General features: G+C 41.9%; 1 protein-coding gene across 1 annotated transcript; it reads right to left on the reverse strand.

The window, feature by feature from the left end:
- Nucleotides 1-5482: 5482 nt before the first annotated feature.
- Nucleotides 5483-6589, reverse strand: LOC134293464 (pyruvate dehydrogenase protein X component, mitochondrial-like; the record flags this gene model as incomplete). The annotated part of the gene is made up of 1 exon (XM_062961105.1): nucleotides 5483-6589. A coding segment is annotated over one exon (1107 nt), but the record flags the coding sequence as incomplete, so codon positions are not given.
- Nucleotides 6590-13546: the final 6957 nt, after the last annotated feature.

Raw genomic sequence — 13546 nt, forward strand, 5'->3', positions numbered from 1 at the left:
CATTGCCCAAGGTCATGTGGCCGGCATGACTGCATGGGACGCTGTTACCTTCCCGCCAGAGCGGTACAGGATTCCCTGGCAATGCATGGCAGGAAGATAGGGATTCTCAAGTAGCAGAAAAAGGAGGGTAATAGGAAGCTTCCTGTTGCAATAAAAGGAAGGATTTTATAGAAGGATATTTGAGAAAGCTGGCTTTGTGTTCATTGCTGACAGAGAATGTTGTTGGCTGATTCTTACTTTGTTTTGAAACCCTAAAATGCCAAAGATGGAGAGATATAGAAGCCACATTCTCACATTGTGGACATTGTGTGACCAACTAAAAAACCATTTAACTGAGAACTCTACCCCATTAATTACCAAAAGAAATAGAGCGGTCTGGTTTGATACTGATTGCCAATCCATTAGGAAAAGACTTAAAAGCCTAATGAGAAAGGTGCAGGGGTCTCAGTCTAAGACTGAACATAACAATATGTTAGAACTGAGAAGGATATATAAGCAAACCATTAGAGTGAAAAAGAAAAACCATTCAATATCCATCTGGAACGAGTTAGAACTCGCAGCTAAAGGGAGGAACACAGTCCTCTTCTGGAACTCAGTAGCTGGAATTCTTAAAGAAAGGAAATATGCATTTGATGCCCCTATTCCTGAAGCAAATTGGGAGAACTACTACTCAGAACTGTTTGCCCCTTCGCCCCTTCCAAAGAAATATATTACTCCTAGTATAGAAAGCCCTGAGAGTCTGCCAGACTGGACCCCGACTACTGCACAGGAAATAAAGAGTATAATCAAAAGCCTTAACAACAATAAAGCCCCCGGAGAAGACTTTTTACCACCAGAGTTATTTAAATCCAACCCTGACTGGTGGGCCCCCTTAATAGCAGGTCTATGTAATCACATAAATAACACTGCCAATATTCCTACAGGTTGGAAATTGGCAATAATTATCCCTATTTACAAAAAAGGGTGTAAAAAAGATCCAAAAAACTATAGACCTATCAGCCTAATAGATATAGTGGCCAAAATCTATTCTAAAGTACTTCTTTCTAAATTAGAACTTTGGGAATATGAAAATAAAATCCTGCCAGAAGAACAAACCGGCTTCAGATCAGGAAGATCCACCATGGATAACTGTTTTGTCATAAACTGTGATGTCCCCTGAACCCTTGGGCCGTGATCCTGCCTCCATTGTGGACCAAAGTGACGAGGAAATGGGGTTTGTAACGATTCAGCAAGATTCGGCCCCTTTCCAGATGTTCCCTATTGACAATTCTAGTCCACAGCTCATTAAAAAGGCCCTTGAAATGGAGCCTTCTCCCACCAGTTCCCCTCCCTTTGATAGACGGATGTTTTGGGAAACGAGTAGGTCTGAGAAAGCTGGCAGAAGAAGGAGCGCGCGATTAACCTGTTTTCCCCTGAGAGTTCTCAGGGAGGATCGCATCTGGTTAAAGATGTTGTTTTAGCTCTTTTCCCTTGGGAAAAGACCATTTGGACACCTGCTCTGTGGAAAGATTTGAAGTTCCTTAAAAGTTCTGTGCGCTGGCTAGCGAGCGCAGAGTCAACGTGTCAGTTGAAGGAATAACTTCGCTTCCAGCCAAGTGTGGACCGCGTTTGGATCCACTACCTTCCAGCCTAGCTGTGCCTTGCCTAGCCGTGTTTCCTTGCCTTGCCTTGCCGTGATTCCAGCCTTGCCTTGTTGTGTCGTGATTCCAGCCTTGTCTTCAATTCCTTGCCTTGGACTTGCTTTTGAACTCTAGTAAAAGACTTGGACGTTTCCCCACTCAAACTGCTTGGAAGTTTGAGTGCGTTTCGGTTTTGGATTACAAACTTTAAACTCTAATATTAGACATTGGACAACATATTATTGGACTATAATTGACCTTTCCTAAAAGGTCTAGTGATGAACTTTATCTTCTGCTTGTTTTTATTTTAATTCTTCAATTCTTCAATAAAGATATTAGATTGTTTATTGGCCTCGGTGTGTTGGTTTCCAGTGCTCTCGTAGTCAGGGGTGTCACATAAACCACCTAATATATAAACATCTAAAAAGAAAGAGCAGACTTTATGTTGCTTTCATTGACTTAAAAGCAGCCTTTGACAGTATCAACAGAGAGCTCCTATGGCAAAAATTAACAGTACATGGAATAGACCGTAGACTACTACTCCTGGTCAAAAGTTTATTCTCTAACAACCATATCCAGGTTAGAATGGGAATCAGCGGTGCCTTAAGAAAGAAAATAGATTCTTGTAAAGGTGTAAGACAAGGATGTTTATTGGCCCCTTTACTTTTCAACCTTTATATCAATGACCTGCCAGAGCACCTCAGCAGCCCCGAGGTCCACATGCCTAAAATAGGTAACATAAATACCCTTCTATATGCGGATGATATGGTTTTGATGTCTAGAACTCAAATAGGATTACGAAGATTATTGATTAAACTTAACACCTACGCCCACAAAAACGAGCTGACAATAAACAAATCCAAGTCAAAAATCATGGTGTTCGGAAAGCACCCATCTAGACACAAATGGGTTCTAGATGCAGAGCGCATAGAACAGGTGAGCTCTTTTACATACCTAGGCTTAGTATACTCAGAGACTGGCTCTTGGCTGGCACACTCCCAATCTTGCGCGATCAAAACTAGGGCACGCTCCAACACACTGGCAAGATTGCTAACCCACAGATATCCTGGCTCCTTAACTCCAATAATCAAAGTTTATAAAGCAAAAATCCTCCTCATAATATTATATGGAGCAGAAATCTGGGGCCTAACCAGATTACCAATATTGGAGCAAACACAATCAAAATTCTTAAGACAGATCCTTGGCGTTGACACTAAGACCACCGCTGCTGCAGTAAGAGCAGAGTTAGAAATATATTCTATTGAAGGACTTGCCAAAATCAGGGCCTTTAATTACTGGGCTAAAATAAAAAATCTCGAAAATAACAGACTCCCAAAATTGTGCTTCTTAGAACAATCTAATGGCCAAAGATTCATGGGCAGAACAACTAACTAGGTATCTTCACATCTGTGGATTACAAATTACTTCCTTAGGCCAGAATAGGGAGGCTGAAAGAAGGACAGTAACCCAAAGGTTCCTAGATATTGAAGCCCAGAAAGACATAGCCATCCTGTCAAACACAGGATCTCTGAAGTGGTTAGGACGTTTTAAACGTAATTTCCAGCGGGCGTTATACCTAAAAGCAGACATGCCGAGACACTTAAGAATCGCGTTCACCAGGGCAAGATTCGAACAAAGGGAGTCCATGGAGAGATATGGCAGATTCAACCACATCCCATATGAAGAAAGATTATGTATTTGTGGCGCCCCTGAAGTCGAAAATTTGAACCACACTTTGCATAATTGTAACTTATACGAAAAAGAAAGGAAACAATACTTATGGCCTTTTATTTGTAATAAAACAAGCTGGGACATAGCAGCCAAAACTACATTTTTATTGGATGGTTATAACCCCATTGTGACAACAAAAGTGGCCCTGTATTTTCTTAAAACTGCTAAAAAGAGATCGGAGTACATAGATCAGATTGGGGTACAGTGTAGGGGAGATGAGGATAGTTGATGCATACATCTATAGCTAAGCTACATTGGCACCAAACTGGCAAATACCTGTATATTTTAATTTTATTTTAAGTGTACCAGATGTATGTTGTATTTCATGTTTGTTTTGTCTGTGCTTGATAAGGCCAACTGGCTAATCAATAAATTGTTGTTGTTGTTGATTTCCCTCTCTCTTGACAGATGCTCCCAGTGAAATGCGGCCGAGGCAGAGAAACTCACAGCCATAACATCATGTCACACATCAAGCATCCCAAGATGTGACAGAGTAAAGACATGGAAAGGAACACGAGGCTACTCTTTTTCATCGGGCTTGTGGGGTTTGCCTTCCAAAATATGACCATTCGGAGTAAGCAAACCATAAGACTGGATTATCTTTGGGGTCAGGAATGTTGACCCAGGGGAGACTGGGGATGTTTGTCACAGGTACGTATCTAATACCCTGAACAGTTGCTTCCCCGTCTAGTACGTTATCCAGTTTAAAATCTTAAATAGTGATTAGGTCACATAAAGTGGCTCTTATTTCATCCAACTTCAGGATTGCTCATCAGTACATTTACTGTATCTGTAATACATATTCGAGCTCTTTAGTTTTAGCTTTCAGTAAAACTTCACCTACAGAGTTTAATGGCTTCCAAGCTCTGTTCCGGAGTAATCACCATTAAAAAACAATACGAACAATACTAATAAATAGATACAGGTGGATCCCTTATCCAGAATTCCCAAATCCAAAAGACTCCCAAATCCAAAATTGCCTACATAGGTGGCTGAGATACTGACACATTTGTTTTCTGATGGATCATTGTTCACAAACTTTGTTACATACTCAAAATTATTAAAGATATTGTGTAAAAATTGCCTTCAAGGCTATATAAGGTACATGTGAAACATATATGAGTTTTCTGTTTAGACTTGGGTGCAATTTCCGAGATATCTCATGTTTATGCAGTCATTCAAAATAAATAAATAAATCTGAAATCCAAAACACTTCTGGTCCCAGACTTTGCATAAAAGGGATATTCAAACTGCTGTTGACTAGGACAGTGTGTAGTGTGTATGTGTAAAGGGACTGGGGAGATAAATAGAGTCCAGTAACCATATCAACCATGACTCTAGAATATCCATTGATGACATCACTGTGTTGTAAGTTGGAGGTTGCCTCAACTGACTAGGACCCTGACAGTTGTTTCCAGTCATCTCTTGAGTGGAGCAACTCCCCTTGAGGCTCTTAGAGCAGTGAGGTCCCAGCGCCTTTTGTCGAGTGTGTCTTCAGCTCAATATTTCGGAGCGTATATTTTGGTCAATATTATTGAGTTTCTATTCAACTTGATAATATCTAGTTTTGGAAAATCCAGATTTGGTCATTGTAAGGTCAGTAAACCCAGCTGTTGTTGAATTATATGATATGGCTTGTGCCCCTGAAATGTCCATACTAAGGGACAGAATAAAAGTAAGACAACAATGGGAAATCTAATGACTAGTTAATATTAAGAATATTCGGTTGGCCCTCTGCATTTCTGGATTTAACTTTTGTGAATTTGATTGTTTGAGTATTTTATGAAATTATGTAGGTTCTCAAACACAGCTCTACTGCCAACTTATGCCAGAAAATGACCTTAAAGTCATGTTGGAGTTGCTAGGGATTCCTAAAGGGAAGACTTCTCCTGGCACTTTGAAGTCCTCCAGTGCAAGTCTAGGATCGGCTTCCAGTGGAGGTAGACCCTTCAGTAGCCCTGGTGGACCTAGAAGCAGCGTTTCTCAACCTAAAGGGGAGTCAAGAGTTCTTGGAAGCACTTTGGTCCTTTAAAACGAAACTGCACTCCACCTAGATGTCCTCCCGGGAGTGGTGCCAAACCTTTCCTCCGGAGATGACCCAGGTCCCTGGCCCTCCAGGGCCTCCAGAACTCTCAGGCCAGACCTCGCACCCGCTTCCTCTGGCTGATGTAATCTCCCTCTGGAACAGGCACGACAATGTCTTTCTGGAGTGGAGAGTTGGCAGGCTGGAGCATTGCAGGAACCAGCAGCTGAGCTGTGAGCAGGGTTGCATGCAGCTCCAATCTAGGTGGTGTTTGCACAGGGGCCACTTTGGACTTGGCCATAGCAAAATCTACATGAGCTTCTTGCTCAAGCTTGACTCTATGATGCTTAACCGCTGCTATGGCTGCTCTAGATGTATATGGCTTGCAGGTGGTTCCGGGTGCGAGTCCAGCTGGAACATCCTTCAAGGAAACACCTTGCATCTTTGATCCAGAGTCAGAGACCATCCTCTCTTTTGCCAGCTCCTGCCTTAGTTTCAGAACTGCACCAAGGTCACATTCAGCAGTTGCATATGCATGAGAGACAGAAGATTTTGATTCTGTTAATCTCTTAGCAATAACTCTTCCAATGTTGCTAGTAGGGACCTCAGTGAATGTGCCCGTGGAAGGAGGCAGTCCTGGCACAGAAACTGGTGGAGCTGGAGAATGCTCAGCAGAAACTGGTTTTCCATCAGGTGATGGCATTAAAGGCACTTCAATTTGTTGTGAAGGAAGAGAAGACACCACTGGTTTTCCTTCCAAGGGCTTTCCTTTCTGTATCTGCTCTAAAAGCGAAAGGGCATCCTCTTTAGAGAAAATCCCTCGAGGATCTGAGGGCGTACAACTGCTTACATCAAGTCCATGGGACTCCAAAATGTCGCTGGCAGCAGGACTTGAGCGAAACTGCAGTTTTTCAGGATGCTGCTCTGCTTTATGTAGCGAGGCTACTGAAGATAACGGGGTGGGGACAGGAGTTGTAGCCAGTGGTCCCGAAAATGAGGCTGCCTCACCAATGACACTTGGTATTTCTACCCGTTTCCATTCCTGCCCCTCCTCTACCAGCAAGCCAGTTGGTGTACCCAAACTCATGCTTTCACTGCCTTCCTGTGCCATGACTTTAGCTAATATGTCACCATCAGTTGACTCCATGGTAACCACTGCTTTATCAGTTTCAATTTCACCTAGTGCATCCCCAACATCCACTGTCAGGCCTGTAGCGAGGGGGCGGTTTTAGGGGTTTCAACCCCCCCCTCCCCGAAATTTTTCAGGTTATAAAAAAAACCTGGTTTACTCATGAATTTTAACTGGTTAACCAAATCCCCATGCTAAGTCTATGAGACGTAAAACATTAAGAGTCCCTCCAGGCACTATTTCAAGCAGATATTGACAGGTTTGTAGCGGGGAGAGGTGTGTGCTAGGGGTTCAACCCCCCTCGAAATTTTCAAAACCCCTCCCGAAATTTTTTTCTGGCTACTGCCCTGTCCACTGTGACTCCTTCATTTTTCAGCTGCCTCACTATGTTTTCCTCTTACATTGTTGGCGACAGTGCAGGCATGAACGTTTTAACAGCAGGAGTACAGGTGGGGAAAGACTGGCTCCCCGCTGTGGGCTTCTGCCCTTTTAAAGGACTTTCCTCTTTGATGCCAACTGATGTTAATGGCAGCCAATTATCTAGCTGAGGCACAGGTTTGTTAATTAGGCATTTAGGTATTAGGTATTAGGCAAAACTTCAATGGTGTTGCCCTCAATAGAGTGTTGCTCCTTGGGAATGACATTTTTGTTAGTAAGAAGGAGAAGAGACATCTTGGAGTCGATGTCCTTCTGAGGCAGCAACCTAACATTCTCAGGAATTAGTTCATCCTGAAAAGCTTTTGCCAGAATCTTTGCCCTAACGGCTAGCTTAGCTGCTTCTTTGTTCTTTTGTAATATGTCTCTTTCCCTTTGAAGAGCCAACATCTGGACTTTCATTTCGGCTTGTTGTGCCCGGATTTGGGCTTGTTGCTTGACTCGCTCTGCCTCAATTTTGGCCATAGCAGCTTCGGCTTCTGCCTGGAGAATCTGAGCTTTGAGATTTCTCCTCAACTCTTCTAAATGCTGAGCTGCTCTAGAAGGAGCCTTACTATGATATGAAGTACCATCACTGCCACGAACAGAATGCGACCATTCTGGCAGATGACATATTCGACCGGTGTGTGATAGAACTTTTGGTGCTCTGTGGCCGCTCAGGGTGAAATCCCTGAATGACTTGAGAACTCTGAGGCGGGGACAATGTAAAGTAAACCTCACGCAACTGAAATTCTTGAAGCCAAGACCGAGAGGCTTCAAGCACAGCATTAAGTCCACTTTCTTTATTTTGTGAGTCAAATAATAAAGCTCGAAGCCTTGCTTTGGCCTCATCATTATTAATGTCTTTAAGAACTTGTTGTTGTTCATCTATTATGGCTTTCCAATCAGAAAAAGTATCAAGGAGCTCGTCTTTATAAACTGCTGTTTTCACAAGGTCATCGGTGGTTGACAAAGTACGCATGACATTTTCCAATTGCCTCCAAGCTCTTTCAGCCTCTATAATTAAACAGCTTTCCCTTTCCAACAACAGTTTCAGGATCTTTTCTGATGGGTGCTTTTCTCTATGGGAGCGGGTGCTATGTGAATGTCTGCTTGCGATTCCCTCAGAAAGCTTATCCATTATGATAGATCACTGCTCAACTCTGTGTGGGAAGAGGACTGTGACGAGACCATGCACACAGCCTACAAACACCACCTAATCTATCAGTGAAATCACAAAATATGGAATCGGTAATGAGTATTAACTCCTTTCCTCAGGCAAAAGGCAAAACAAACACAAAACAAACTATTCCCCGCTCCTTTTAACCAAAGCACACATCCCCAAGAAAACTACATAGAAAAGGTGGAAACAAAATGGCTGCCAACCCTCTGCTTCACTTCTGTGAGGGAAGCTTAAAAGGACCAACACAAAATGGCTGCCAAGCAGCAAACCCCCTTTTGGCGCCAAAACGCCTCTACAAGTCAAATAGCAGTTGGGAGCTCTGACTATTAACTTTCTCAAACCCCTAAACAGGGAGAAAGCCTATAATGGTTTTAAAAAGACGAACAGATCTTTACACTTAGAAAAACCTGCTCTTTTCTCTCCCTCACACGCTCACATGCACACAGCAGGGAGAGAGCTCAATATCTATCTTTCAATAAGTAATCCTAAAATGGCAGGGCCAAACAGGATACTTATATCACTGTGGAAACAGTGCTTTTCTTTCTCTCACACACTCAAAGGAGCGGGCACTATACTTTCTATAGGCAAATCAAAAGTGGCTGGGCCACAAAGGTACATAAATCACTGTGAAGGCACGCTGGGGGAAATGGCTATCTCTAGGTCTGGCTACCCAAGCGGCGTTCGGTTTACACTTTAATTATACCTCAAATCCCAAAGTAAACACTCTTGAAGATGGTTAAAGATAACCAAAAATATGTTTATTGAACACAGGAAACAGTCCTTTTATTGTATTAGAAATAATATGAGGTAAAATCGCTGAAATTATACAGAAATAAAACTATATGGATAGAGAATAAAGGCTATAAAGGCTATAAAGGATAAGCACACGAGCTATGAGGAAACTATAAGGTAAGGACTATAGGGTATGTACAAGGCTATGATAAGCACTATCTATGACTCTGAGGTAAACTATTAGCTATGCTCTTGGTTAGTACATAAGCTATGGTGAACTATAAGGTAAGTATGTGAGGTAAGTACCTAAACTATGAGGAGACTATAAGTTCTAACTATGAAGAAACTATAAGTACTATCTATAATGACTCTGAGGTAAACTATAAGCTCTATCTATAATGGTAAGTACATAAGGCTATGAAGTAAGTACCAGCTTTGCTATCTATGAGTCTGAGGTAAACTATAAGCTCTATCTATAATGACTTAAGTGGTAAATACATAAGCTGTGAGGTAAGCACCTAAGGTAAGTACTATCTATAATGACTATATGGTAAGTACGTGATTTATGTTGCCTGTTTGAATTTGCCAGGTCAAAGAACCCAGACCAAATTCTAAGACCTATCTCTAAGAGGTTTTTCTCTGGAATGCCAAATGGAGGGAAAAAGGCCTCTAGAGATTAGCTCCCAGGCTGAACCATCTCATCCAAACCTAAAGGGGAGTCCCAAGCTCCACCCCCCAAAACAGGAGCCAATGGAACATTCCACCCAAGAACAGCAACCAGGAAATAAGCAAGAGAGGGAAAGCCAAGTAGGACAGCACAATATAGAAGCAGGAGGCATAAAATTAGCCACTGTTGAGATATGCCTCCTTCATCAAACCCCCATTCTGAAAAAAATAATAAAAAAGTTAAATTTGAATTGAAAGAGGAGTGATATCCTAGAATCAAAACGTTGGTAGAGTCCCGAGGAGTAGCAGTAAACAGGCTTACTCCCTCCTCAATATGACATCCTTTCAAAAATTGAAACAAATCTATGATGAACCAGTTAAAGTTAGATGGAAGTCAACATTTTTTATTTTATTATTATTATTATTTCTATCTTTTTTTGTCTTTTTACCATATATATATTTTTTCTTTTTCCTTTTTTCCTTCTTCTTTCTCTCATATCTCATTTCCTACTTTCTATAAACAATTAGTGCTCTCCCACTTTCGATGTGAAAACTTTATTACTTGCTAATTCAGATAATAACCCGCGGCTACAGACCTGTCAATATCTGCTTGATATAGTGCCTGGAGGGACTATTAATTCTTTTGCGTCTCATAGACTTAACATGGGGATTTGGTTAACCAGTTAAAATTCATGAGTAAACCAGGATCGTTACCTTGACGGGGTGCTGGAGCTTGGGCACCTCGATGATGCCATGAGCTAAACCATGAAGGGACACCCAAGACAGGAAGATCATGGCAGAGAGGTCAGACCAAGTACAATCCCTGGGGAAGGTAATGGCAACCCACCCCAGTATTCTTGCCATGAAAACTAAATGGATCAGTACAACCAGAGATATGTCGGTATACCATCGGAAGATAGGACTCCCAGGTCGGAAGATGGTCAAAATGCTACTGGGGAGGAACAGAGGATAAGTTGAACTAGCCCTAGATGTGATGATGCAGTAAGCTCAAAGCTGAGAGGAAGGCTAATGGCTGACAGTACTGGAAGTGAACCACAAATCTGATGTTTTAAAGATCAACACATTATAGGAACCTAGAATGTAAGATCTATGAGCCAGAGCAAATTGGACGTAGTTATTGGTGAAATGTCAAGGTTAAAGATAGACAATCTGGGAGTCAGTGAACTGAAATGGACTGGAATGGGCCACTTCACAACAGACGATCACTAGATCTACTTTTGTGGGCAAGAGGAACACCGAAGAAATGAAGTAGCTTTCCCAATTAATAATAAAGTTGCTAAAGCAGTGCTTGGATACAACCCAAAAAATGATAGAATGATCTCAATTCAAGTTCAAGGTAAGACGTTTAACATCACAGTGATTCAAATATACCACCCCCCAACCACAGCTGCTGAAGAAGATCAGTTCTATGAGGATCTGCAGAAACTACTGGATAATACACCAAAAAGAGACATTATTTTCATTGCAAGAGATTGGAATGCTAAGGTGGGCAGTCAAATGACAACCGAGATCACAGGCGAGCATGGTTTGGGACAAAATGAAGCAGGACGTAGGTTAATAGAATTTTGCCAGGAAAACTCACTGTGCATAACGAACAGTCTCTTCCAACAACCTAAAAGACGGCTTTATGCATGGACTTCACCAGATGGTCAACACCAAAATCAGATTGACTACATCCTTTGCAGCCAAAGGTGGTGGACATTCATCCAGTCAGTGAAAACAAGACCTGGAGCTGACTGTAGTTCAGATCATGAACTTCTTATTGCACAATTTAGAATCAGACTAAAGAGATTAGGGAAAACACAGAGACCAGTTAGATATGATCTCACAAATATTCCTAGTGAATATGCAGTGGAGGTGAAGAATAGATTTCTGGGACTAGATTTAATAAATAGAATCCCAGAAGAACTATGGACAGAAGTTTGCAACATTGTTCAAGAGGTGGCAACAAAGTATGTCCCAGTGGTAGATATTCCCAATTAAATGCGCAATTCCAGAGGTTAGCCAGAAGAGACAAGGAACTATTTTTAAACAAACAATGCATGGAAGTGGAAGAAGACAATAGAATAGGAAAGACAAGAGACCTCTTCCAGAAAATTAGAAACATCAGATGTAAATTTCAGGCAAAAATGTGCATGATCAAAAATTAAGATGGCAAGGACTTAACAGAAGCAGAAGAAGGTGGCAAGACTATACCAAAGATTTGCATATGAAAGATAATAATATTGAGGATAGCTTTGACGGTGTGGTGAATGAATTAGAACCAGACATCCTGAGGAGTGAGGTTGACTGGGCCTTAAAAAGCATTGTTAATAACAAGGCAGCAGGAGATGATGGGATCCCTGCTGAACTGTTTAAAATCTTGAAAGATGATGCTGTCAAGGTGATACATGCCATATGCCAGCAAATATGGAAAACACAAGAATGGCCATCAGATTGGAAGAAATCAATGTACATCCCCATACCAAAAAATGGAAACGTTAAAGAATGCTCAAACCTTTGTACAGTGGCACTTATTTCACATACCAGTACGGTAATGCTCAAGATCCTGCTAGGAAGACTCCAGCAATACATGGAGCGAGAGTTGCCAGATGTGCAAGCTGGGTTTAGAAAAGGCAGAGGAACGAGAGACCAAATGGCCAATATCCGCTGGATAATGGAGGAAGGCAGGGAGTTTCAGAAAAACATCTATTTCTGTTTTATTGACTTTTCTAAACTCTTTGACTGTGTAGATCATCATAAATTGTGGAAAGTTCTTGATGGTATGGGGATACCAAGTCACCTTGTCTGTCTCCTGAGGAATCTGTATAACGGCTAAGTAGCCACAGTCAGAACAGATCACGGAACAACAGACTGGTTCAAGATTGGGAAAGGAGTACCGCAGGGCTGCATACTTTCACCCTACCTTTTCAGCTTGTATGTAGAACACATCATGCAATGTGCGGGGCTTGATGAATCCAAAGCTGGAGTTAAAATTGCTGGAAGAAACATGAACAACCTCAGATATGCAGATGATACCATTTTGATGGCTGAAAGTGAGGAGGAGCTGAGGAGCCTTATAACCAAGGGGAAAGAAGAGAGTGCAAAAGCTGGGTTGCAGTTAAACATCAAGAAAACCCAAGATTATGGCAACCAGGTTGACTGATGAGGAGGAATTTCCCTAATTGTGAACATGCTTTTGCCTAGGCCTAAGGGTGGAATGTTGACTATTTTCACGGTCTATCATTTCTATCCAGGCAAGAAAATGAAGAGGTACACCTAAATCTGGTTGATGATGTGCCTTACTTTCTCTCTCTCTCTCTCCAATGTAAATGAATCTAGAAGAGATATTTCAGTGTCCACAGTAATATGTTCCTGTAGAAGCTACAGAGCACCAACTCAATGATCTTGACAGTATGTGGTTAGGGCCCTTTCCCATTGCACAACGGTAGTGCTAGGGTCCCTCTTTGACTGCCATGGCAGCCACCTATGGGGTCCTGGGATTGAGGCTTTGGTCAGAGGCACCAGCGGAGCTCCCTGGCCGAGGACTGCAGGTGTCCCTCCCATAAACAATCAGAGATCACAAGATGAACACCTTGGAATGTATTTTATGTGACTTAACATTTGCATCCATTTTGTTCTGGTTCCATTTTCTCCACCCAGGGCATGGGAGGATATAATGGAAGTTGATCTGTGTCATGGAACCCAGTTACAGGGCTTTGGTAATTCAGCCCTGTAACTGGGAGTCATAACATAAACAATCCCAGGAGCACCTGGCAGAAGAAGATAGAATATGCCTGGGAACTTGGGGCCAAAAGTATAAACAATTATAATTGGTCTAGTGTGTGAAAATGGTAGTAATGTGATATTGGGGGTGGGACTTGATGATGATATTTACGTGTGGTGTTACGTAGCATCAAAAGTTATAAAAATAGTTGTATGTAAACATTGAGTCATTCCTGACTTTTCCAAAGTCATGTGTTCTTCAATAAAGATTGGATTTGAGAGCAGCCATCTCTGATCTGCGTTCAGACTGATCCTTTGAAGTG

The sequence above is a fragment of the Anolis carolinensis genome, chromosome 1 (genome assembly GCF_035594765.1).
Source record: "Anolis carolinensis isolate JA03-04 chromosome 1, rAnoCar3.1.pri, whole genome shotgun sequence".
NCBI classification, from domain to species: Eukaryota; Metazoa; Chordata; class Lepidosauria; order Squamata; family Dactyloidae; genus Anolis; species Anolis carolinensis.